General features: G+C 37.3%; 1 protein-coding gene across 2 annotated transcripts in view; it reads right to left on the reverse strand.

The window, feature by feature from the left end:
• The window catches only part of celf5a (cugbp, Elav-like family member 5a), a 229,577-nt gene extending 205,937 nt beyond the window's left edge, over positions 1 to 23,640 (reverse strand). For both annotated transcript variants that reach the window (XM_067398676.1, XM_067398675.1), the window contains exons 1-2: positions 23,283 to 23,640; positions 8,386 to 8,468 (exon numbers count right to left, since the gene is read on the reverse strand). In XM_067398676.1, coding sequence (XP_067254777.1) covers positions 8,386 to 8,468; positions 23,283 to 23,640 — 441 coding nt within the window. The remainder of the gene's footprint in view (positions 1 to 8,385; positions 8,469 to 23,282) is intronic.
• Between the last annotated feature and the right edge of the window lie 421 nt (positions 23,641 to 24,061).

Genomic DNA, 24,061 nt, shown 5'->3' on the forward strand with positions numbered 1-24,061 from the left:
TTGCTTATGACTTTGTGTTCACTCAAAATGATTTTTCATGTTCTAATATTTTTTTAGTCAGTAGTATCTCATACTTTTAATTTAAAAGTAATTATACATATAAAATAAAATAATACAAATAAACAATTATGTTATTAAAATAATACAAAATTAATTATTATATTAAAAGTTTATTTTAAAAATACAGTGGGATCCAAAAGCATTGCACTGCACAATAAAATGTATTAAAATTTAATTATAAATATAATATAAAATAGTAAAATATAAATAAAAATAATAAACTGTAATAATAATAATAATATAATTTTAAAATGTAAATGCATTATTTATCTAATTTTAGTCAGCTGTATATATTACTGTTACAACTATTAAACTAATAATAAAAATATAAAATAATAAAAAATATAAAAAAATAAGAATTAATTTTAAAAATACAGTGGAGGTCAAAAGCATTGCAACTATTAAAAACTTATTGAAAATGTAATTCTAAATATAATAACATTAAACTGCATTATAATTTTATATATATATATGTAAAAGAAAATATTAAATTAGTTACAAAGGCTTATTAATCATTTGTGTTTGGTTTGCTCCCACTTTGCTTTAATGCCAACAGAACTGATCAGTCACCTAGAAATAGTGCAGAATATTAAAATATTTTAATATTCACTGTACATAACTTTTCTTTGTTGCTAACTTCCTAAAACTTCCATATTTAAATTAGATTTCCGGCCCCACTGTATTTATTATAGTCATGCCCATCACGCTTCATTAATTTGATTTGATATGAGCGGCCGTCAGCATCCTATCAGAGTGTTTATTCTGAGAAAAACATATAGCTTTGTCAGCACACACAGTGTTCACACTCTGGGTAACACCTCCTGCGTTCCTTACATTTTTCATGTCCATCAAAAACTAAAAATGGATCCTTGTTAGTTTACAAGAGTTAGCAATCACATTATTGCTGCTTTGCCACTATAACAAGACTTCATCGGTTACAGATCCGAAAAGGGGTGCCATAGAAGAACCATTTTGGGTTCCCCAAAGAAACATTTCAGTGAACAATTCTTAAAAGAACCATTCTTTCTTCATGTGAAGAACACTTAAAAAATCTAAAGAACCTTTTTTCACTATAAAGAACAAATGTTCCATGGATGTTCTTCCTGGAACTATAGACACACATAAAGAACCTTTATTTTAAAAGGGATAGTTCTGTCATCATTTACCAAAGTCCCTTTAAGACAAGTCATTTCACTCGGCGGCCATCTTTGAAATGCCTCTCGGGCATCCTGGGCATCATGCAGCTCCTATCTCTTTGAATGGGGAAACATCAGATTCTCCAAAACTGTTCGTCAACCTTACGATTAAATTTCATATTTGAAATCACCAATGAAATCTAACAACATCCGACTCATAAATTTAGTTTCTAAACGCTCGAATCATGACAAAAAACTGTATTTTTTTCAGGCTGGATCAAGCTAATGCGCATGCGCAGACCTAAATGCGCGTCTCTTTGGAGGCGCGCGTCTGACTGTTTCTATAGAAACCGGTGATTCTAACGGCCGCTGAAGTGACGCGATGACTTTACCAGTCGGCGATTGGCTCTTGGCTTTAGAAGGCGGGACTTATTCTGCCATATTGCGCGTTACACTTTCTCCCATTCAAAACAATACGAGTGACACGTCTTGTGTTATTCTATAGTCTTTGCATTTACTCCCCTTCAAGTTGTGAGTAAAACCTGTATGAATTCTTTGTATGAATTTCTCCAAACCTGTATGAATTTCTTTGTTCAGCTAAACACAAAGGAAGAAATTTTGAAGAATGCTTGTAACCAATCAGTTGTCAATCACAATCAATCACATCTATCACTCACCATTGACTTCCATAGTATGGAGAAAAAAACAGTTGTAACCACAACTGTTTGGTTACAAACATTCTTCAAAATATCTTCCTTATAACAGAATTTTCATTTTTGGGTGAACTATCCCTTTAAGAGTGTAGGAAATAAAGGTTTGCTGGGATAGGGACTGGTGCACTCTTAAAAATAAAGATTCTTATTGGCCAATACTGAGCCAGCGTTCTGACATAGAACCCAGAAGCACTGAATGTAAACAGCGTATGAGAATGTTGACGATGACCTTTCTGGAACTTGAAAGTGGTGGTTAAATTGCTGTCTATGGACGAGTCAGATACCTCTCGGATTTCATCCAAAATCTTAATTTGTGTTCTGAAGATGAATGAAGGTCTTAGGGGTGTGCAACGACATGAGGAGGGTGAGTAATTAATGACACAAATTTCATTTTTGGGTGAACTATCCCTTTAAGCATGTAATTCAACAACACCAACAACATAGCATAAAGGTTAAAAAGTGACTTAAAACCCAAACATGTTGGCAAAACTCAAAATATTTGAGGCAATCAGTTGCCTCAAAATTTTTACGTTAAGAAATTCTAAGTTTAAGTAAGCAGAACTTTTATTTTGTACTCATACATTTTAATTGTTCTTATCTTGAAATGTTTAAGGTACACTCATACATTTAACTTAAAATGAACATGTAACTCCAATGTACCAACAGTTTTATTAGTGTAAACACAGCTAGCTATAACAAGCTAAATCAGAAAATGCTAACTTGCTAATATGCTAGCATGTTATCAATAGCATAGTATAGCACTTGCTGAATGATTACAGAAATATAGAGCATTTAACATACTTGCTCTCAAACCAAGTTGCATACACCTCGTCACCATGATGGTAACTCTCCAAAAACCCAAATTAACAGAAACTCTTCTAAATTAGCATAATAAACATTAATCACTACTAAATCTCCCACTTAACATTAATCTTGCACAAAAAAAAAAAACATTATATATCACTTAATTTTAGCATTTACTCTCCCTTTCGAGTGCAATGAGCAAAGCATGCTGGGAAACAGAAATCCCAGCCCAGTTTCAGTTAAACTTAGTTCGTCTAAATTAAAAGAAATAAGTCCATAAAACTCAAAACAATGAAACAGTTCAGTTGACTTAAAATATATCAGTTCTGTGAACTTGAAAGAAAAACCAAAAATGGTTCTTATGGCATTGCTGCAAAAACTCCGTATTGGAACCTTTATTTCTAAGAGTGTTTTTTTCCTGGCAAAAACAAAATTGGCCCATTCCACAGACGGATGTGATAACAAGCAACGAATCTGGGTGTAAAATACACACCTTAAATTGCACCGGATTTGCAGCGGGGCAGACCGACTCTAGAGCAGCAGGTGAGTTTGCAATTCCAGCAGGGGTGTGGAACCCCGCGGACAGCATGAGCTCATACACGCACAAACGTGGCTAAGCTACACTCATTTTCTCCAAGCATATCCAACCTTCCCGAATATACATATCTGATTTCTCACTGATGCAGTTCACAAAAATATGCCTTTTTGTAGTTATATATACATATGCCATGCTGAAGTATAGATTTTAAAATGCACAGCAGGGTTAAAAGAGGTGTTGTGTGTGTGTCAGTGCAAACAGTTTTCTTCATCTTCACAATGTTTTGACTCAGTGTGATATTTTCTGTTCCAGTGTAGATGGATGTCTATACTGCTGTACTGCATATAATTAAGAGGAATATAAAACACTTTTATTTTTATTTTATTTTTTTGTGAGTCATGCCTGGAAGGCGTACAATAAATATCTTCACATATTTGTCCGTCTAGATATTTTAATACATTTCTAATCTTCACTGTAACCTTGTTTGCAACTTATGTCAGTGAATTAAAAAGTAATTTAGATCAATTCTAAAAATGGTTAGCTGCTATAATGCAACAAATTCAATTTGCAGTTATGAATCATCTTTTTCACCAGCTGTTTGGAAACGGAGGCACATCCTTTAAATTCACTTAAAATACTGCTGAGATTAATTCCTTGTTAGCGTTTAACATCAATATGTTGAGTGACCTCAATTAAGTTTTCATAAAATGAAATTTTGATTCGTATTTGTACATTTGACACTTAGTCACACATTCTTCACATAGTCAATTAGTTTATATAATGTGCACTGAATTTATATGTATTACTGTTGTCATTAACAATAAATTATTTATTATTATTATTGCTATTAATTACATTAATACATTATTAAATTTGATTAAAGAAAAGAATTCAAGGTTTGACAGAAATAGCTGATTATATAATTTGTAATAAAGAAAGAAAATGTATGAAAACTTTTGAACACCACTGTAGGGATTTTTGGTAGTTAAGCATTTAACAATAATCTAAAGTTGTGGAAGAACATCTTTTTTTTTTTTTTTTTCATAATAAGTAATAATGCAATTGATTAATTAGTTTAATTAGTAGATTAATTAGTAATTTAGAGCAAGGGCATAGCAAATGTATCCAACCCCTTATTACAAATTTCCAGCTTGACCTCCTATTACTTTCTGAACGCTAAACTTTAATTTTCAAAAGGTTTTGTTTTGTTTAATCGCAGTCGTGGACTAAACAAATTTATAAACAGTGATCCTACAACTGCTCAAATACCAAATCACTTAGCCGAATCTTACGTCACCTAACTAAAATTCATAAAGATAAGGTTTAAAATATTTCTCCACACATTTCACACCATTTCTATGCCCCTATTTTAAAGTACTAACTTACAAAACAACTCAAAATGCCCATCACAACTCTAACCATGCACACAAACAAAATCAACTAACCATCCCACTACGCACAAACATACACAGATCACTGCCGTTAGCCCTAGATGATCTTGACAAGCTGCCATGTATACATGGTGATGTTATCACCACATCTCACACATTGCGGAGCTGATGTTTCTCAGAGGTCACTGATGGGGAAGCGCACTATTGAGGCAGACAGCTGTCAGAACGCCTTCCTCGCCTTCGCCCAACTTCCTCCTACTGCTCCTCCTCTGTCCTCCGACAGACACGGCCACTCCTATAATGGGGCTCATATGTGGCCCTCTGTCATTGCGATTCTTAGCAGTACGCTGAACATGAAGGCTTGCTGAAATCCCAGCTGGAATTAAACTTTGAGGATCTACGTAGATTGATCGATCTTGGCAGTTGCTACATATGAGATGTGCTCTGGGGATGCTCCATATAGAAAAACACAGGCGTTTAGTCAGTTAGCTATTTTTTCTCATGTAAACCTGCTAGCTGAGTGCAATTTAGCCCCCTACGATATTTTGTGACGACAAGACGCACAATTTATCGGTACCATATCGGTTACCGGGGATATTTTACTGTGATTTTTCCATGTTCAAGACTGTAATAAAGAATAATAAGAAAAACAAAATCTACTAATTATTTTACAAAATTATTTATGAAAATTTTTCTTTTTTTAAAATATATAGGTGAAGTAAACATCCATTCATGTAAAACTGAACTTGGGGTGTAACATATGAAATGAGTTTACATATGAAATGAGCAAAACAGGGTTATTATCATTAACTAAAACTAAATCTATTAAAAACATTTGAATTAAAATGAAGCTGAAATTAAATAAAATATAAATATTACATTAAAAACTTAGAATGAAAGCGCTCAAATTACTAAATGAAAAGTAATAAAAAGGTAAAACTGAACTAAAACTAATAAAAATGACAAAAGCATAAAAACAAAATCACTAAAAATTAAATTACTATCAAAATGAAAGCTAAAAAATATAAAAACAAAAGCTAATTCAAAATATTGTATTTAATAATACTAAAACAACACTGGAGCAAAAGGCAGACTGATCGCATCCCATCAAGGTTTTTGCTAAGAGGGATGATCAGTCAAGAGTTAAGGACAAAACGCTAGCATAAATAACTTATAGGTCCTCTCTGGGAGAACCCTAGTTTACATGAATTACTTTGTAGCCTCTGGCAATCTGCATATCAAGCAGGATTTAGCAAACAAACAACTGGCATATCTACTTACCATCAATGTGGGGTTGTTGGGGAAAGATTTAGGGACAGGCCGTTTGGCCAAGACTCACTGCAGGCCAGATCAATTTAGCAGCTGTACACGGCGTAAAGAGCATGTTCTTTTCAAAATGAACTAGTTGTGGGATGACTGAGTGGCTAATCAGACTTAAAGGGATCGTTCAGCCAAAAATGAAAATTCTGTCATTATATACACTCACCCTCATGTCAGTGGGGTGCAAAGCAACTCCATTGACTTTCATTGCATGGACAATTTTCAAAATATCTTCTTTTGTGTTCTGTAGATGAAAGAAATGCCATACAGGTTTGGAACAACATGAAGCTGAGTAAACAATGACTTTTATTAGTGAACTGTCTCTTTAAGGAAAAGCCCTGAATAATTATACTGGTTTCAGGTTCACCTGACCCAGATTGGACACATTTCTTAAAGGGGTTTTTAAGACATGTTATTGTGTTCAAATTCAAAAACATCTAGAAGATTTTTTAAACCTAACACACCCAAAAAATATTGCAAAACATGATGCAACAGAAAAAGATGTATGTTTAAATCTGTATGGCTTTAGACGCAGTGTTTTGAATGTGATAAATTTAGGAGACGCACCTTTTCCTGAGAGGATTTTACAGTGCAAACTGTAAAAGCTAACGCATTCAACACTGTCAGCATGCTAATTAAAGCACCACCACTAAAATATTAAACTAAAAAATACATAAGAAAAAAAGAGAAACTAGTCAACCATCATGTCCTATTGTTAGCAGGCAAATACATGCACTTAAAAAATATGCCTCTAGTTCTCAGACTCTTCAACAAACACCTACTACCTTATTCGCAGTTGTCTCAGGGGATGACAACACTGGTAAGTGAAGCTGATGCAATGATGTCACGCATGCAGCAAGTCTGTGTGCATGTGTGCGCGCGTTTCTCTCACCCCACAGTGAGATGGGGAAGTTGTGATGTATTCTCAACAGGCCTGGATGACATGTGTCAGATTTTGATTGCCCTCTCCTTCATTTTTTTTTTTCACTCCTTTCAGGCTCAAATGTTCTCTTGGGGTTAAAAGTGTGTGTGGGTGTGTGTTTGACATAGTTGCCCTGAATCCAACGTGGCACTAAATCGAACGTTGGACACCACTTGTCATTTTAAAGTTTTCATTTTGGAGCTTCTTACATAAAGTTTTCAACAGCAACTAAGACATTTCTGAATATATCATATTATAGCCTATTTCTATTTCAAATCTCTAGAATATCTGTAAGACCAGTGTATAACTAACATGGATCATGTTTTGCACAAACTTGTGGAGTTCACGCCAACTTAAGCCCAAAGTATATTTCACTTTTTGCGCGTACGCGAGGCTATGCGTACAGTGCGTGTGATGCAAATTTTGTCATCAGAAGAGTGGTACGTGCAGGTTGCACATGCGCATTTAATTTTTTTTATTTGTTTTTGCAGTAATTAGTTTATCCACAAGGTGGCAACTGTGCCCTGGGGGCATCAATTCACAAGGTGGTCGAAGAAAAACAGCATAAACTACAGCTACAGCGACAATGGAGGCCTACACAGACAAGATATTGTGCAAGGAGGTTCGAAAGTACCCCTCATTTGCATGAAAGAATACAAAGATGTTTACATGGGTTGTAACTCATGGCAAGAGATTGCTCAAAACTGAGCAGGCGTCAAACACCTGTGTATGCGTACGAGTCAAATGAAGTATACCTTCCAAGGCTGTGCGCTTGACTGTGCGCGTACACTAGCGTACACTTAAAAAAAAATGAAGTATACCCAGCGCTTTAAGTACGAGAGGAAACATAAAAAAAAGAAGAAATTCTGAAATTTCGATCAATTTACCCATGCCATAATTTGCCATAATTGCAATTTTGTTGCCAAATATGTTGCTCTCGGTGCATCTGAGTTTCCTGCAGGTTACTTCAGGAGATGTCTGTCTGGCAGCATGACAACAATGTGTCATTGTCAAATCATTCACTAAGGCTGTGTAAGGCCGTGCAGACTACTGTCAGACCTCCTTCTGCGTTTTGTACTTTGAATGCTGTCGCAATTGCCAGCAATCCTCAGAAGCACACAACCCTCAATGGAAACACCCTTGCTGCACCCCGCTATGTTTATTTTTGTACGTCTGGAATACTTTTGTGCAACTGGGCAACAATGACTCACTGGCTTTTTGCGTAAATGGAGCAGTTTGGAAAAATTGAGAGAACAAATGAATTGACATTTGCTATCACTGCATCCCCAAGCCCTGTGCTGAAAGCATCGGATCAATGCTTGCAAATGTCCCCGGGGAGAAGTACCATGAAACGGCTCAAAGCTTGATCTTAAAAGGCTGGGTTATCGACTGATTTCTGTTCCAAAGGCTTTAGCTCTCTGTCTAAAACATACAGCTTTAGCTTTGACTGGCATGGTGGCCCTCTTAAAGAGGTGAGGCGAAAGGATGGCAGCGGACTTACCCCCGGCAGTGTCTTCTGTTCGTGGAGGGCGTTCTGGGCTTTGATGGCCGACTCGCGGGCGCAGTAGGTGAGGAACGCGCAGCCTGCGTGACAAAAAAGAAAGGAGACTTTCAATGACTTGGATAGACAGTGGTCTTGAATTCAATACTGCCCGATGTCAGCGGGTGGCCAAAGTCATTTGAAGTAACCAAACAGCTTCATTAGGACAAAACATTAGCAAGAGCAATACATTTACATTTATTCATTTAGAGCAAACAGTTTTATCTAAAGTGAATTACAAATGAGTATACTATAAGCAGAAGCAAGAAGTAAGGAAAAAACAATACAAATAGTGCTGCTGGTTTGCTGTTCTTGACTGGATATGTCAGTTTCCCAGCCTTACCAACTAAAAAGTGTCCAAAAATCTTTTAAATGTGCTGTAGGACGTGTTTTCAAAAGATGTAATATAAGTCTAAGGTGTCCCCTGAATGTGTCTGTGAAGTTTCAGCTCAAAATACCCCATACATTTTTTTTATTCATTTTTTTAACTGCCTATTTTGGGGCATCATTAAATATGCACCGATTCAGGCTGCGGCCCCTTTAAATCCTCGTGCTCCTCGCCGGAGCTCGCGCTTGCCTTAAACAGCATAAACAAAGTTCACACAGCTAATATAACCCTTAAAATGGATCTTTACAAAGTGTTCATCATGCAACATGTCTAATCGCGCAAGTATAGTATTTATTAGGATGTTTACATTCGATTCTGAATGAGTTTGAGGCTGTGCTCCATGGCTTAAGCTAACATTACACACTGTTGGAGAGATTTATAAAGAATTAAGTTGTGTTTATGAATTATACAGACTGCAAGTGTTTAAAAATGAAAATAACGAGTCTTGTTTCCGTGAATACAGTAAGAAATAATACTTAACCTAACTTAAGCATGCGTCGGATTATGTGAGTATTGTATACTGTTATATTGTTTACATTGATTCTGAATGAATTTGAGGCTGTGATCCGTGGCTAACGGCTAATGCTACACTGTTGGAGAGATTTATAAAGAATGAAGTTGTGTTTATGCATTACACAGACTGCAAGTGTTTAAAAAATGAAAATAGCGACGGCTCTTGTCTCCGTAAATACAGTAAGAAACAATGGTAACTTTAACCACATTTAACAGTACATTAGCAACATGCTAACGAAACATTTAGAAAGACAGTTTACAAATATCACTAAAAATATCATGTTATCATGGATCCTGTCAGTTATTATTGCACCATCTGCCATTTTTCGCAATTGTCCTTGCTTGCTTACCTAGTCTGATGATTCAGCTGTGCACATCCAGACGTCCTGCCCTTGTCTAATGCCTTGAACATGAGCTGGCATATGCAAATATTGGGGGTGTACATATTAATGATCTCGACTGTTACGTAACAGTCGGTGTTATGTTGAGATTCGCCTGTTCTTCGGAGGGCTTTTAAACAAATGAGATTTACATAAGAAGGAGGAAACAATGGAGTTTGAGACTCACTGTATGTCATTTCCATGTACTGAACTCTTGTTATTCAACTATGCCAAGGTAAATTAAATTTTTAATTCTAGAGCACCTTTAAAACCAGTCAACAGACCAGGCAAGGAGACCAAATAAGATCAGCTTAGGCTGTTTAAAATGGCCAGTCCAGTATGGACCTTACCAAACTAGAGCAGAAGTTCAAATGCAGAAAAGTAGCATTCACTACAAGAGTAAACAGTCAAATATTCCATTGGTTCTTGTTTGAGCACTTTACACAACCACCTTCTTTCCTAGAAAACAAGTCGCACCTCACTGGGTCAAAATTGCATCGTTGAGAGAAAAACAATACACAAATTAGCATCAGTTACATTTTATTTTTACATTCAGAAATTATAGTGGCATTTATTATAAACAAGATTGATTTTAAATGCTAAGCCTAAAGAATTTATATAAAGCGAAACTGAAACTACGGGCATGTGGGGAATGCGCTATACAAATTAAAATTTTGCTAACTTATTCTCTCATTCGGCACAAATCCAAATTTCCACATTCTTTGTGTGCTTGACATGAACTGCATTATATAAGTTGAGTTGTAATACAAGTCTCAGCACGTTTCAGATGATAAATAAAAACGTGACTTATATTCCGAAAAATATGGTAATTGGAAAGTAGTGTCAGTTACAAGGTCTACAATCCCGAAATGGCATTAACTTTGATCCAAATAAGCTAATGAAAGGACAATGATTTTCAGTTTTGGCTTTAGTTAGTGAGTGGCTTACATCTTCTGTTTTTATAGGATCATAAAGTATTCTGCTATTCAGAATTCAGAAGGTTGATTGGTTCCACCACCGAGGAACAGTGAAAGTGAAGGTTTTTGAAAGCTATTCACTGACCAACACTGGTAGAAATAAGGTATAATTTAGGTAAGAGGATCAAGATGTATGCTTTGAATCAAACAGACCAAAAGAAAGACCAGATGATCTGACATTGTGTTCCAATCGAGTATCACTGATCGCCAGCATAGGAAAACGAGCCAGCACAAAGCCTCCATGTCCCTTACAATGACAGGGCCAGAGGTGCCGTGAGGAGTCCCTGCAGACAGGCTAAATACAGACAGTCTATTTTCTAACATGGGGGAGCCTGTCCAGTCCGCTTTACACTGAATGTGCCCGTGTGGGTTTCTCCGTATGTATGCTTGTGTGTGTGTTTGAGCAAGTCCATAGATCAGCCAGCTGTCCCTGTCCGAGGCTCTCGGCTGGCTGGAATAAGCCCTGACTACCCTTGACACCCTGACAGAGAGGCGAACAGTGGTGGAGAACTAGTAAGAGAAACTTTGAGTCTCTCGGGTCCCTAGACAGAGATATAAATTCATAAAAACCTGCACATATACACACTTGATTATATAACCGTTCTGCCGCAGGTATCACATAAAATGAGACTTTGCAGGAAAGATCCCTGAGCCCATTAGTTAACAGTGCTAACTGGTAGATGTATTTAGAGTAATGCAACTCTCAAATTTGCCCGATAACCGACTATTGTAAATGAGAAAGTAACTACTAGGAAGTCAGTCATCTCGCTTTCTCTTCCTTCTGTCACCTTCTCTCTCTTAACCCATGTTCAACCGCACCTAAATAAACACTGTGTATTTATTCCTTAAAGGTGAAGTTTATCCTTGACTAATGTCACCAAATGTGATGGCTACAATTTTGATTATTTCCAAACAAGATTTCAAACACTCCGTCCATCTGCTATTGGTCAAACAAAGTCCTGCCCCAAACTCACCCCCTTGTTCGACGTAAAACAAACAATCTACAATATTAATAATAAAACTTATTGTAAAACTCATCGAACTTCTGTTTGTTGACTGCAGATTTTAGTCAGAGTATATCTCGCACAAACATAAAAATTGTGGTGGAGAACGCGGGCTCTTCGTAATGGCATATTTTCTTGGTATGCCACCTGTATTTTTCATAAACCATGCTTTCCAGAGTTTTAAATGTTTTGTCAATTGTATGATCAGCAACTAAGAACACAGCTACAACCTCATTGTACGGATTAGGGTTCAGGCCCTAGCAGACTTATTTGCATTTGCATCCAACTAAATGAGCCATTTATTCTCACTAAGGTCAATAGAAGCCAATTTAACTCAAACAGCAGCAGATAATAATGACTAAATGCTAATAACTAATCAAAACCCACTATATGAAGACTCTTAGAAAGTGATTTGGGGTCATGAACAGGTAATTCCCAAATGAGACCTGGCCAAAACATAGAAAGACTTGCTGGGACAAACAAACAAGCAAGTCACTTTTGTTCTTTTATATCTATTATTATATCCGTCCCACTAACCCTAAACTGCTTTCAAATACATCAAAGCTTTATTATGTCTCAAATCCTCCCATGAAGGCTCTTTCCAATCTGTGGCGAACTTGATCTTGTAATTGCTCAAAAACCAAATTGGATGCATTCACAATGCATTCACAAAGGATATGCAGAGTAAATTAGTTGCCCCACTAATAATAGCAAAAGAATAGTGTGTATATGTGTGTGTGTGTGTGTGTGTGTGTGTGTGTGTGTGTGTGTGTGTGTGTGTGTGTGTGTGTCCATGAGAGAGAGAAAGTGACAGTAAAACAGATAGTAAGAGAAGTATTTTAATTCTAATCCCATCACTTTAATGCAAAGTGTGATTGCAGCCCATAGGCACCAATTGGAATCCAAACACATACAAATTACTGCCCTGCTGTTGCATACCAGGCGCGCAATTTTGGGCTGCATGATGAAATTATTTGAAACTCGACATAAAAATATCAGCCATGGAAATGGCTGACGCAGCACCCTAAGGACAGAGTGTGGAAATGATCTACCGCATTGTTTGATAATCATCTCTATTGTTTGATCAAATGCGTTTTAAAAATTAACAAAGGAAGCTGACAGTTAGTAGGCAATGGATTTTACTTTACATTTTCAGCTAATATAATCCTTTTTCTATATGTAGCTGAATGGTTTCTGATAAAACACTTCACTGAATGGGAATATTAATAGAATGCGGTTCAAAAACCTGAACCAACATTGAAAATCTGTTTTGTTTTTTCCATTTTTTGGATTTTTTAAACATTTTAGACATTTAAGTCAAATGTAGCTACTGCCAGCAAAAATGTGTGCCTCTGTTCCAGGACAAAAATGACATCTAACCCCCGTGCTAATACGCAATCACACAGACAGAGGCCCATGAGGCCTGCAGGTCTGAAGAATGGCGTAAAGCTTCATGGGGAGGTAGAGAGGCTTAGCAGTAATTAAGCAAGCTGAATTGAAGGTGCTGCTCCCTCCCTCCGCTCCTGACAGCCCAAATTGGCTGTTTTTTTTTTAATAGTAAAAGCCGAGCAGTCACACCACTGTTCCTGCCCCCCTTCATAATTGTGTGCAAGCCCTGAACTGTGAGGTGCCTGTTACAGTAAGTGTGAAGGTCTTGGCGCTAAATCTGCTTCCGTGCCCCTATTCTCCACGTTCTCGCCTGAGCACTTTGCAACTTCGCGAACACTCCCGTCATTCACACCTCCTACTCTTTCCTGACAAGTTAAAGTTTAGCTCTGAGAACAAAGGACGGAACTTAAAACTGAAAAAAAAAAAAAAAAAATGAATAAAGAAGTGCTGATTCAATCATAAATCGACATATATATACACATTTTCGCACTATATTGTATAGATATCGTATCTATATTTTTAAAATTTATTTTTGCATTCATATGTTCTACAAAGCATCTAAACATAGTATTACTATAGTAATAATAGTATATAATTACTATAGTATATATACTATAGTAATAATAGTTACTATAGTAATAACAGTAAATTACGCATAGTTACAAGTAACTAACTCTAAACCAAACCCTAACTGTAACTCTATAGTAAGTACTGTAGTTAATTAATAGTACTCAGTACTTATTTGAGTAATTACAATGTAACTACGGCACTATAAAATAAAGTGTAACCATTTATCCAAATGCAAGCGGTGTCATTTTCAGTGTCACTCGAAGTTAGTGCATATCATGTAAAACACCTTAATGCGTTGACTGCCTCCTGTGAAAAAAAAAAAGCATATGGGCTTGATTTCCTCCGAACCTCTCTCTCTCTCAGTCACTGTCCAGACAACAATATTGTCCCTGCCCTCGCCTAATTACTTTGTAATGAGTATTGTAATATAAGCGGTGCGCTAGCGTAACCTGTAAACCTTAATTAAGGCAGCCACCTTTAAATGTGCTCAACCTCCATGTACTAGAGCAAAACTATACGCACATCATCTAACATGGAGCTGGAGTGGCAAAAAATTTATATTTTGACATATTTTGGAAATTACAAATTTGTATTCAGATTATAAATGAAAGTTAAATCAGTCTTTGTGGGAAATGATGCCTTGCTTGCACACTGAAAATTTATAGCAGTTCTGAAAAAAATGATGCAAACAAAATCAGCAACTGTATAAACAGTGGAAAATTTTGACTGTGGATATGAGAAAGCGCCTATGCATACTGAAAAAAGTGGCTTCCTATTATATGCAAGAGTTGTTTGTGATAGCAAGACTCAAAATAGGTCTAGATCAGCTATTGTGTTGTGAATTCAAAATATCGAGTGGTGACACTGTCTTGCGGCATGCTGGGAAGTCCTTAGCCAGAAAACTCTGATGCTGCACTGAGTGCAAGAAGGGTACGGCGGAACAAAGACACTTCCTCAGTAGGCTACATCTGTTTCTCCTCGTCTCTCCTCCTCTCCCTCTCTTTCTGTCTTCAGAGGATGGCTGGCATGTGAGCAGTGATGCCAGCAGTGGCAGCTTAACCTATTTTCGGAAATACCACAGATTTCTATTAATAGCCCTGCTGAGCAGCAGGCCTCTCCGCACATCCCCGACGGGTCCCACAAACCCACTGATAACATCCTCTCCCAGATCACCTTTCATCCATGCTCATGTCACAGCATCACTTCACAATACTAAAATAAAAACAACAAGAATATTCTGTAAATTTCTAGATGTAAAAGGGATATTGTGATGAAGCAATCTGGGAAGTTTCTGGTGAAATTCTTCAACAATGCCTGTCCAATTCGAAAATTTTAAAAAAAGAATTTAAATACATAAATGGGCTGCAAATTTACATAGGCCTATTTGTTATACGCAATAATTAAATCTAGTATTAATAGTAGTATTTTCCATAATTGACTCTAGTGGGTGCTAAACAAAAAAAAAAATTAAAAACAAACAAAAAAAGTTTGGTTAGATCAACATATGAGCAATCTTCTAAAACAAACACTTACAAACTTTTACGAATCCTCTATTGCACGTTTTTCAACGAGTGGGTCACATTCCATATTTTTTGTTGTTGACGTCAAAGAATCAAATCGACACGCATCTAATCAAATTGTATTCTGCGAAAAATTACCTACCATAACTAAATCAAACTGACATTGGACAGGTTGTGCGACCCCCTAGAAAACATGAACAAAATTACACAAATTAAAGAACCCAAGTTGACTTAAAATTGGTTTGTGTCAAACATTTGTGTCAGTTTTGTTGGTTGAAACCACTGAAAGTTAATTGAGAAACCAAACTCAACCCAAACAAAGTAAAACTTAAAAGAAATACTTTTTCACCCTATGTAATGTATGTAATTTACATATCATTGGGCCTATTCAATACTAAAACAACTGTTAAAATGAACAATTTTGGTACTGTGTTGCGTCGTGACTTGATGTCCAGCAAAACCAATTCAGACGTGATAGAACTACACTTTGGGTACGAACACCTACAAATACTAATGCGAACCCGATGTTTATGCACAGTCTCATCCTGTCATACTCAACATCGTGACGGCGTCCCACATCTGCCCCGCCACACCTCCCCTTTCATATTAAATCCTTTTGTTTCCACCCTTTACTGTCTGCCGGAGTGGATCTGGCTCTCCCATCCTGTCAGAAGAGCCCGTCACTCCGCCGGTGCCTCCGGATTAAAGGCACCATTTGTTTTCAGTGGTTCTGACAATCACTCCATCTCTCTCAGTCTGTTCATCTATTGTGCTTAGCCCTTTGCCTTACTGTCATTTTTCCCTGTCCACTCGAGCTGTCTGTGTGTGCGTGCATGGCATTTGTCACAGCTCTCTGACTGACATAATGGCCATGCCCTCCTTCCTGAGATCAAAGGAAGTGGAAAAAGGCTTTTCTGCTCAAATTCCAACAAGACATTTACATATTTCCAAGCCGTTCTCAGCAACGCCAACAGAATCTTTCTTTCGCTGTTCATTAGTCAACCGTGCTGAGTGTTGATTTATTTTCCTCTCGACAATAAATCTTTCGTTCAGGAAGCTCCAAAAACCAAAACAACAGTTCGACTGCAGGAAATGTCAGGAAGAACAGTCATGCTGGTGTATCATACATTTCATTCTCTGTCATCATTTACTTTACCCTCCATGAAAAATAGCACCTCTGAACTGACCTTGTAAAAGTTTATTGTGTAAAAGAGTATACAGAGTAGAGCTTTATCCCAAAGAAATGACCTCCATTTTGAAATGGTTCAAGAAAATCCAGTCATTTAAAGATGAAGTGAGTAATTTATGCGCCACTTGTGTCACTAAACAGAATAAATCAAGCATCTTAAACCAGCTGGTGTAGGCAGGTTTCTCTGCCTGGCCGATGTACAATTGGTTTTCCATTCTGACCAGCTGAAAAATGGTCAAAATCTCTCTAAAACGAAGAATAGTCTGAGAGACAATCTAAAGCCAGGTGCACACTGTGCCATTTATAATAGTCCTTTACGATTGTTGCTTGTCAGACTGTACAAACATGATCCTCATGTCAGACTGTGGGATCTCAGCTATCCTATATGTCAGACTGTACGACAGTCAAGACGTGTTAAAAACAGACGCGTGCTTGAAAACTTGTCCATCATCAACTTATTTCTTGAATTACATATTGACAATAATTAGGACATATAAAAATTATCAACCAATACACGTTCGGTGATAGTGAACTGCATTACATGCGGAACTGAAATGGTGGCTAACAAAGAAATCTCTAGCATTAAATTTGGTCACGGCTTGTCTTGAAAAACACGTCAATTTGACGTTCGTCTTAGGAGAAGTCACACTGCAGGACTGTGCGCCAAAACTGGCAGAATTTCGTTGGAGGTAAAATTTGATCGCAACGGTCATTAATCGGCTGTTGGTTAACATGTCAAACTAGCAATCAAAAACTAAAGATTTTAGCCCAGAACTATAGGAATCTTTTAGGATTCTCAAAATTTGTGACCAAATCGTGGCCAAAATCACACAGTGTGCACCTGCCTTAAGACTCGCAAATCAGCTTAGGCTGGATTTTTTTTTTTTTTTTCCAGCTGGTTAAAGGTGATACAGAGGATGTTTTGTTTTATACATTTTTGCAATATTACTTAAAACTGTCTTTACTAACTGATAAAAGACTATTTATTAGGTGCACTGAAAGGAATAATATTAATATACATCATCTCTGCACGAGGTAGGGCCTGAAAAACATCAGCCAATCGTTTACGCGATAATCGCGTAAACGATTGGCCCACTGGCTTGTCAATCACTGCCATGACGTTCCTTCCCAGCCGCGCTCCAGTAACTTTCCACACTCCACAGGCGCCGCATGCAATGTTTTTGTCAGGAGACAGGAGTAACAACTGCAGATTATGAGTTACCTGCGGTGAGTCCGACATAATGAATCCACTAATACGACACAGCGAATGCCGGTGGTAAACAAACACTCGTGTTCCAATACTCGTGCACGAGTTTTGGGAGGAGTTCCCTCAAAACTCACTAACGGTCTTTGGTTTCTCAGTCGACGAAAAGATCCTCTGTAGCACCTTTAATGAATGTTTTCAAACAGTTTTTGTAAACACTTCCCCCATTTGCCATTGGTCACTCAAAGAGAACTTATACCATTGGTTGAGCTAATGTTATGTCAGACTCATAACATAGTTCAACAATTCAATGTTTCCCAAAATCATAGTTCCAGCAAACATATGTAAACAGCATCGTAAAGTTGTGTAGTTGGACTACAGTTCTCAGTTTCTTGTTAATATGACGTGGACTAAAACAGATCACACTCTTGAGCAAAATATACAAACTAACATGCAGTACAATCTGTATCTTTCATTTTATGTATACATATTTAATTCTACATCTTTTAGTTTGTCAAGAGAATGAAGAGATCTGTATGGTTGAACCAACATAGTACAATCAATGGATATGCGAAAATGACACTGTGGTTTTGCAGCGAGTTACATAATTGTGCAAAAAAGCAACCCAGGTCAGAAAAGTAATGTTTTGAAATGAATCTGCCACAGTCGCAAATTTGTACTTTTGACAGAAATTAAGTAATGACTGGTTTACTTTGTATTGTTTATGCATATTAAGCCGTGATAGAAGAAATCTAGCATATTACGTTAGTTCTGGCAGGTCACGTTAGTCAAGCTCGCATCAGCTGACTCAAAGCTGATCCACGTCTACCTATAGGAATACAAGGCCTATCACAGCATCCCTATATATGGTCTATTCAGTATTATCAACAGCTTTGTCGCTTTGTCAGGAGCTAATTACCCTCCTCCATCCCCAGCTCCTCCTCTTGTCCAGTTCAGGGCTTCTGATATTCCTTTGAATCAGACTCATTTTCTTGAATTATGTTGTTACATTAAATTATTGTCATTCAGAACATAAATGATATTGCAATACCTTTTGTTGTTTCGTTCTGTTTACCCTAGGGGGTATTGCTGCTCTTCCTGCTCTTATCCATGCTAGGCTGCATGGATGGGCAGGGAGCTCTTGCCCAAAACAGAACCATATCGCCAATCCAAACTGTATGCTAATCTTTTACGATAGTGGACCTGACAGAAAATATTTTAACATGAAAAAGAATTTGTTTAATAAGTTTAATAAGTCTATTTTCTTGGATCCTACAGCAGTGAGATTACAAATTACAGATCAATCTGGTGAGCAGCATGACGTAGAGGGAATCGGTGGGCTTTCTATAAGCAAACACAGCAGACGTTATGACACGTTTGAAGACCAACTTATTATCCGCCATAAAAATGGTCACAAGGGAGAGATTCACAGCATCTTAGAATAGCGCATCAATAATTTCGCTTTTGTGTTTTATGTTCGGCCCACAAAACGGACATGTTACAGAAGGTCACTGAACCTCTTTCCTCAGTGGAATGTCTATACTCTATTGTAAGTGCCATCTCCTGATGAATGATAATGGCCTTAAAAAAACACATTTTCCATCTAAAAAGAGCAATAACCTTCTCCGCATGGAGGAAAGTCCATCTAAAAGCAGGTAAAGGGGAGATAAGTGGCCAGTTCACATGAAAAGACAAGTAGCTCAAAGCAAAGCTCACTGGTAGAGGAGGAAACATCTCATCCTGACATTCAGAGATACGGTTCCTGACAGTAGAGCTGCTCAAGCATTGCATTTTTTATGAACCAGCCTTGTTGCGTATTAAAGTATTTACAGATGTTTGGGTCTATGGACTGTCAGACTAATTTTAAGTCATAAAGAAGCCACTGGACATATTTGACTTCCAGAGGAGAGCCAATGACCTCATCTTATTAAAGACCCCATGAAAATCGCTCGACAAGGGCAGTTTTCATTCCCTTCTACCGACAGCTGATAGTAGGGGGGATAGGCCGTCATTGCATCGCTGGATAAAATTGTGGATTTCTCTGGATTTAAACATTGTTGGAAACATTTGGGATAATGCAAGTGCACAACTCAATGAAATATATAACATTGTTCTAGAGGTTTTTGCAAAAGTCTTACATATTGAAGGCTACCTTTAACAAGAGTACTCATTTAAATGAATTACATTTATGAACGTGCTACTAACCCAACATTGTTTCTTGGAAGAACAGACAAAATAGGTTTTATCTTCCTATTAATAAGGGATTTATGATGTAATTTTGCTGCAAGGCATCAGAACTATTTCAATCAAAACTCTTTATAACAGTGGAAATAAAACTACTTTCAAATCACTATTCAACAAGGTTACCTTTACATTTATATGCACTGAAACTTTCTACAGCCTGACTTTCAATTAAATCTGTTTAATACTTTATAAGATATCTGTAAGTTGTCGGTTTATTACTCAATCCCTCACAAATGCATTAGCAAAATAGGTCCCTTGAAAGCAAGTATTGATAATCTATAGTAGCATATATGAATCAGAGCACAGAAAATCAGAGTCCAAAGAACCTTTTATATGTTTGTGTATAGTTTTCAAATGTTCTCCATTCCTCTTGCATTGTAAGCCAACACAAGCTTATCCTTGGACATCTTCACCTGCAGAGTGCAAAATGTGCATAAGAGGCTTTCAAAGCAATGCAACAATAGTCTATTTATGCTAAACGCAGCAAGAGATCTATACCACGCTTGCGTAAGATTACAAATACAGCATAGCAAGTGTCTCCAGGTTTGCAGGCATATCTGTGGGTGTAAAACCCATTTCCAACTCCATATTAAATATAAAAACTTTAATAAAATGCTGAGCTCAACTGATCACAGGTGAAAAGCTTGAAGGGGAAAAGCTCACCTTTTAATACAAATCAAGAGACCGCAATTGTTAGGTCCATGGAACAGACCTCATAATAGTTGTTCATATTGAACACCGCAGGCTAAGATGACTCCCACATGCTTTAATTGCAAAGAAGCAGCCACTGTAGAGGGACAAACCAAGTGATCCAAGCAACAGCAACCTCAGACAATAACTACAGTTGCTAATCCTCCTCCGTCATTACAGTCATGGTTTATTACCACGCTTAGCAAACTAATGCTGTGTTTTCCTCTGTGGATTAGTGAGCGGACTTAGAGCCGAAACATGTTCCCCCCTTTGAAACCTACATATGATCCCTGTAGTCTGAAGAACTCTTAAAAACCGAAATTAATGATGAAACAGATGCACAAATGTCTTGTTTTCACAGCTAAATTATCTTATCTTCAATGAAATTTCGCAAATTGTATACTTTATGTAAAGCACAACTATAGCACAAAGATTCATCTGTTGCACTCCTTCGTAACATTTTGAATGAAAAATTACATTAGCATCCTCAGCGACGTTTTAGCCAAACATTTAAACAACCTTGGGGTCTACATCACCAATGCAGTCCATATTGAGACTACTCGCAAGACTGCACAATCTCTATAAGCTGACAAAAAGTGTATGTAAATATTTGCTGACTTGTTCTTATCTTCACATCCCCTCATAGAATAATACATAAGATGAAAAGAAATTCCATCCTGAAGAACCAATTCTCTGTACGATCCTTTAGAACTCATTTTCAGTTCCTGTCCCAAAGGCAGCTACATCACAAGCACAATCAGGTAGTTTTAGGATGAAAAAAAATTGGGCCTATGATGTTGTAATCTGCCACAGACTGCAAGTTCAACTAATATGTGCATAACCACTCATATTATACATAAAAAACACAACTATTCAGTAATGACCTCAAATTGTAAGTCTTACCTATAGGTATTAAGAATAATGGTTTTCATTTCATGAATTAAACAAGCCTGTAAAATCACATCCTTGTGCTTTTACCAACACAAAACACAGCAGTTTTAAAATTAACATTTGAGGTACAACTGTGTGTAATCTATGCAGGAAAAAAATGTAAAAATCCCAAGTAATATTAACCACAGACCTACATTTTACTTATAAATGGAAAATCACCATTATAAAACCCCATTGGAAATTCCTGAGGGAACCCAATGGCTCCAAAATGCAAATTTACTTCATGGGTTTGAAACTACAAACTTGTAGACGTCTAATTGATGTGACTATTCAGCTCACAGTAATAATGCACTAGATAAGGTGTATCCACATAAGCTTGACATCCATCAATGCCCAAGAGGACCATCCTTATTGAGAAACAGTCAGCTGAGATTGGATGTTCCCTGGTGTTTCTGTCTTGTATTATTTGCTACACAAGTTAATACTCCAAATAATACAATAATTTACTCTGATGCCATTTGATCAAAGAAGAATAGGCGCGTGAGCACATCTAGTCAGAAATGGCGCGCTTTCACAACGGTCGATTGTGGTAAGTATAGCTACTTTCTTAAGTTCCCTCTGAAAGTTCCCTCTCATTTTTCATGCAAATCCTCTCTAGAGCGTAGCATTTGTTTTAGATACCTAAAATCAAGTATAAAATTAACATTTCAGCTCGTTTTCTCGACCTTAACCGTTTGGTTTAGTTCAGTTTACCCAAATGAAAACGCACAACTCTGGCCCATGAATCATTACACTGACGTGTTCAACACATAAACCCCATATGAAGCAGGGCTTCTCATGGGGTAAATATCGTGGATGAACGCTTGAGCAAATATAACCTTATTAGCATAATTATAAACACACCACTGATATGAAGCCTAATAGTAACTGACACTAAGACGAATGTGCTTCCGACACATATCGCTTGAGGAGAACGAATGAGTGTCAGAAGAACGAGATTATACTAAAATAGAGGTTTAATTTTAGTCTTTGTCTTCTTGTTTGAGTGGAATCCATGACGTATTCGATGTATTTTGTCAAGTAGCACGTCACAATGTAGAACGCGTTGTAGTTCGTTATGACGCACAACCGAACGTGTTTTAAGCGCAAATATGATCAGTTAAGTGGAGATGCACGTTTTTCTGTGGGATACTATTATTATTTTCTCGTGTTTCATTATACTCTGGCACCTGTTTAGATCATTTAACAGATATATTTTGTGAAATGTTGCTTATTGTGCATTTAACATTTTTCTTGGTATTATATTAATATGCATATAATCATAATAAAACGCCGGTTCATCTGCGAGAACAGCATATGTCAGACTGCACAAGGATGCGCTGGAGTGGTGGGAGTATTTCCCCATTGAAAAGGAAAGAAGACGCAAAAGAAAGACTCTTTAAATATGAATTTTCTTGTAAGCCTCTTTGCCCCAGTTCCAAAATTAAACTGCCATAGTGAAAGGCAAGGTCCCCAGCCATGTCATATGAGGGACAATACATAACATTCATGCATGCAACAATGCAAAGATTAAAAACTGAGAAGATAAGTTCTCTCTAAACAATGCAAGTGCAAAACAGTGGCTAAACGGGCCCAATATTACAGTTTCATCAGGCTATGGGTTTAATGTTGACATGACAGTGGACCACAAAAATGGCAAATATGATTTATAATAAATATAACAATAATGCATGCGTCGTAATGGATGATGCAGAAGACAATATTAAATTAAAATTAAAAAATAAACATAATTACCACGTCTAATTATGAATGAAGCACTAGAAAAGAGCATATTATTATAGTGTTTACCACCCAAAAATCACAGACACTTTTAGTCTATTAAGGGAATCACGCGTTTACCTTTGTGCATGCCGGTGTATCGGTCCTTTAATACTGTCAATTCGTGGATTTTCCCAAACTGTTCGAATAATGGTTTCAGATCTTTTTCCTCAAGGTTCCGCGGTATTTGCCCGATAAAGAGTTTTATGGCATCTTGGTCTTTCATGGTGCCGTTCTCCTGATGAATGGAGATGGATTCTGACCCGTTCATGGGTTTAGGAAATGGGATCTGAGCGTACTGGTGCTGGTGCGGGATTAGGAGGAGTGGATGTTGGGTCGGTGCTGCCCCGGGTCCAGTGAAAAGCAGGCTGGAGTAAGCGGGATGGGGCGGCTGTGGGTGCTGCTCCCTTCTTGTCTCAGTCTGAGTGAATCTGGCCATTCTGAGCTGGGAGCAGACTGGATAATAATAATGACAACACACATACACACACAGACACACACACTAAGAGAGAGCGAGCAGTCAGCTGGAAACACAGACTTACTTTCTCGGTGGTACACATACGCACACATACACACAGTCGAAGTGATGTTTAGGGGGTGGGGGAGACGCCGCGCCATTTGTTGCTCCAGAGCGACACCCAGTGGCCAACGCGTGCCATCAGGCCCACAGTCAGTGTGGATCGCCTAAAAAACACTTTAGTTTTTGAAACATATCCGCTCCATACGAAAATGTATTTGTGATTTACTTTGATAAGCTATTTAGTAGCCATGCTGTTTTTGCGGACATCATAGGATTGACAGTCTATGTGATGGCATCTATTTAATTTTATTACCAATGGCAGTTGTAAATTTAATTAAAT

Source organism: Chanodichthys erythropterus, chromosome 10, assembly GCF_024489055.1.
Source record: "Chanodichthys erythropterus isolate Z2021 chromosome 10, ASM2448905v1, whole genome shotgun sequence".
Taxonomy (NCBI): Eukaryota; Metazoa; Chordata; class Actinopteri; order Cypriniformes; family Xenocyprididae; genus Chanodichthys; species Chanodichthys erythropterus.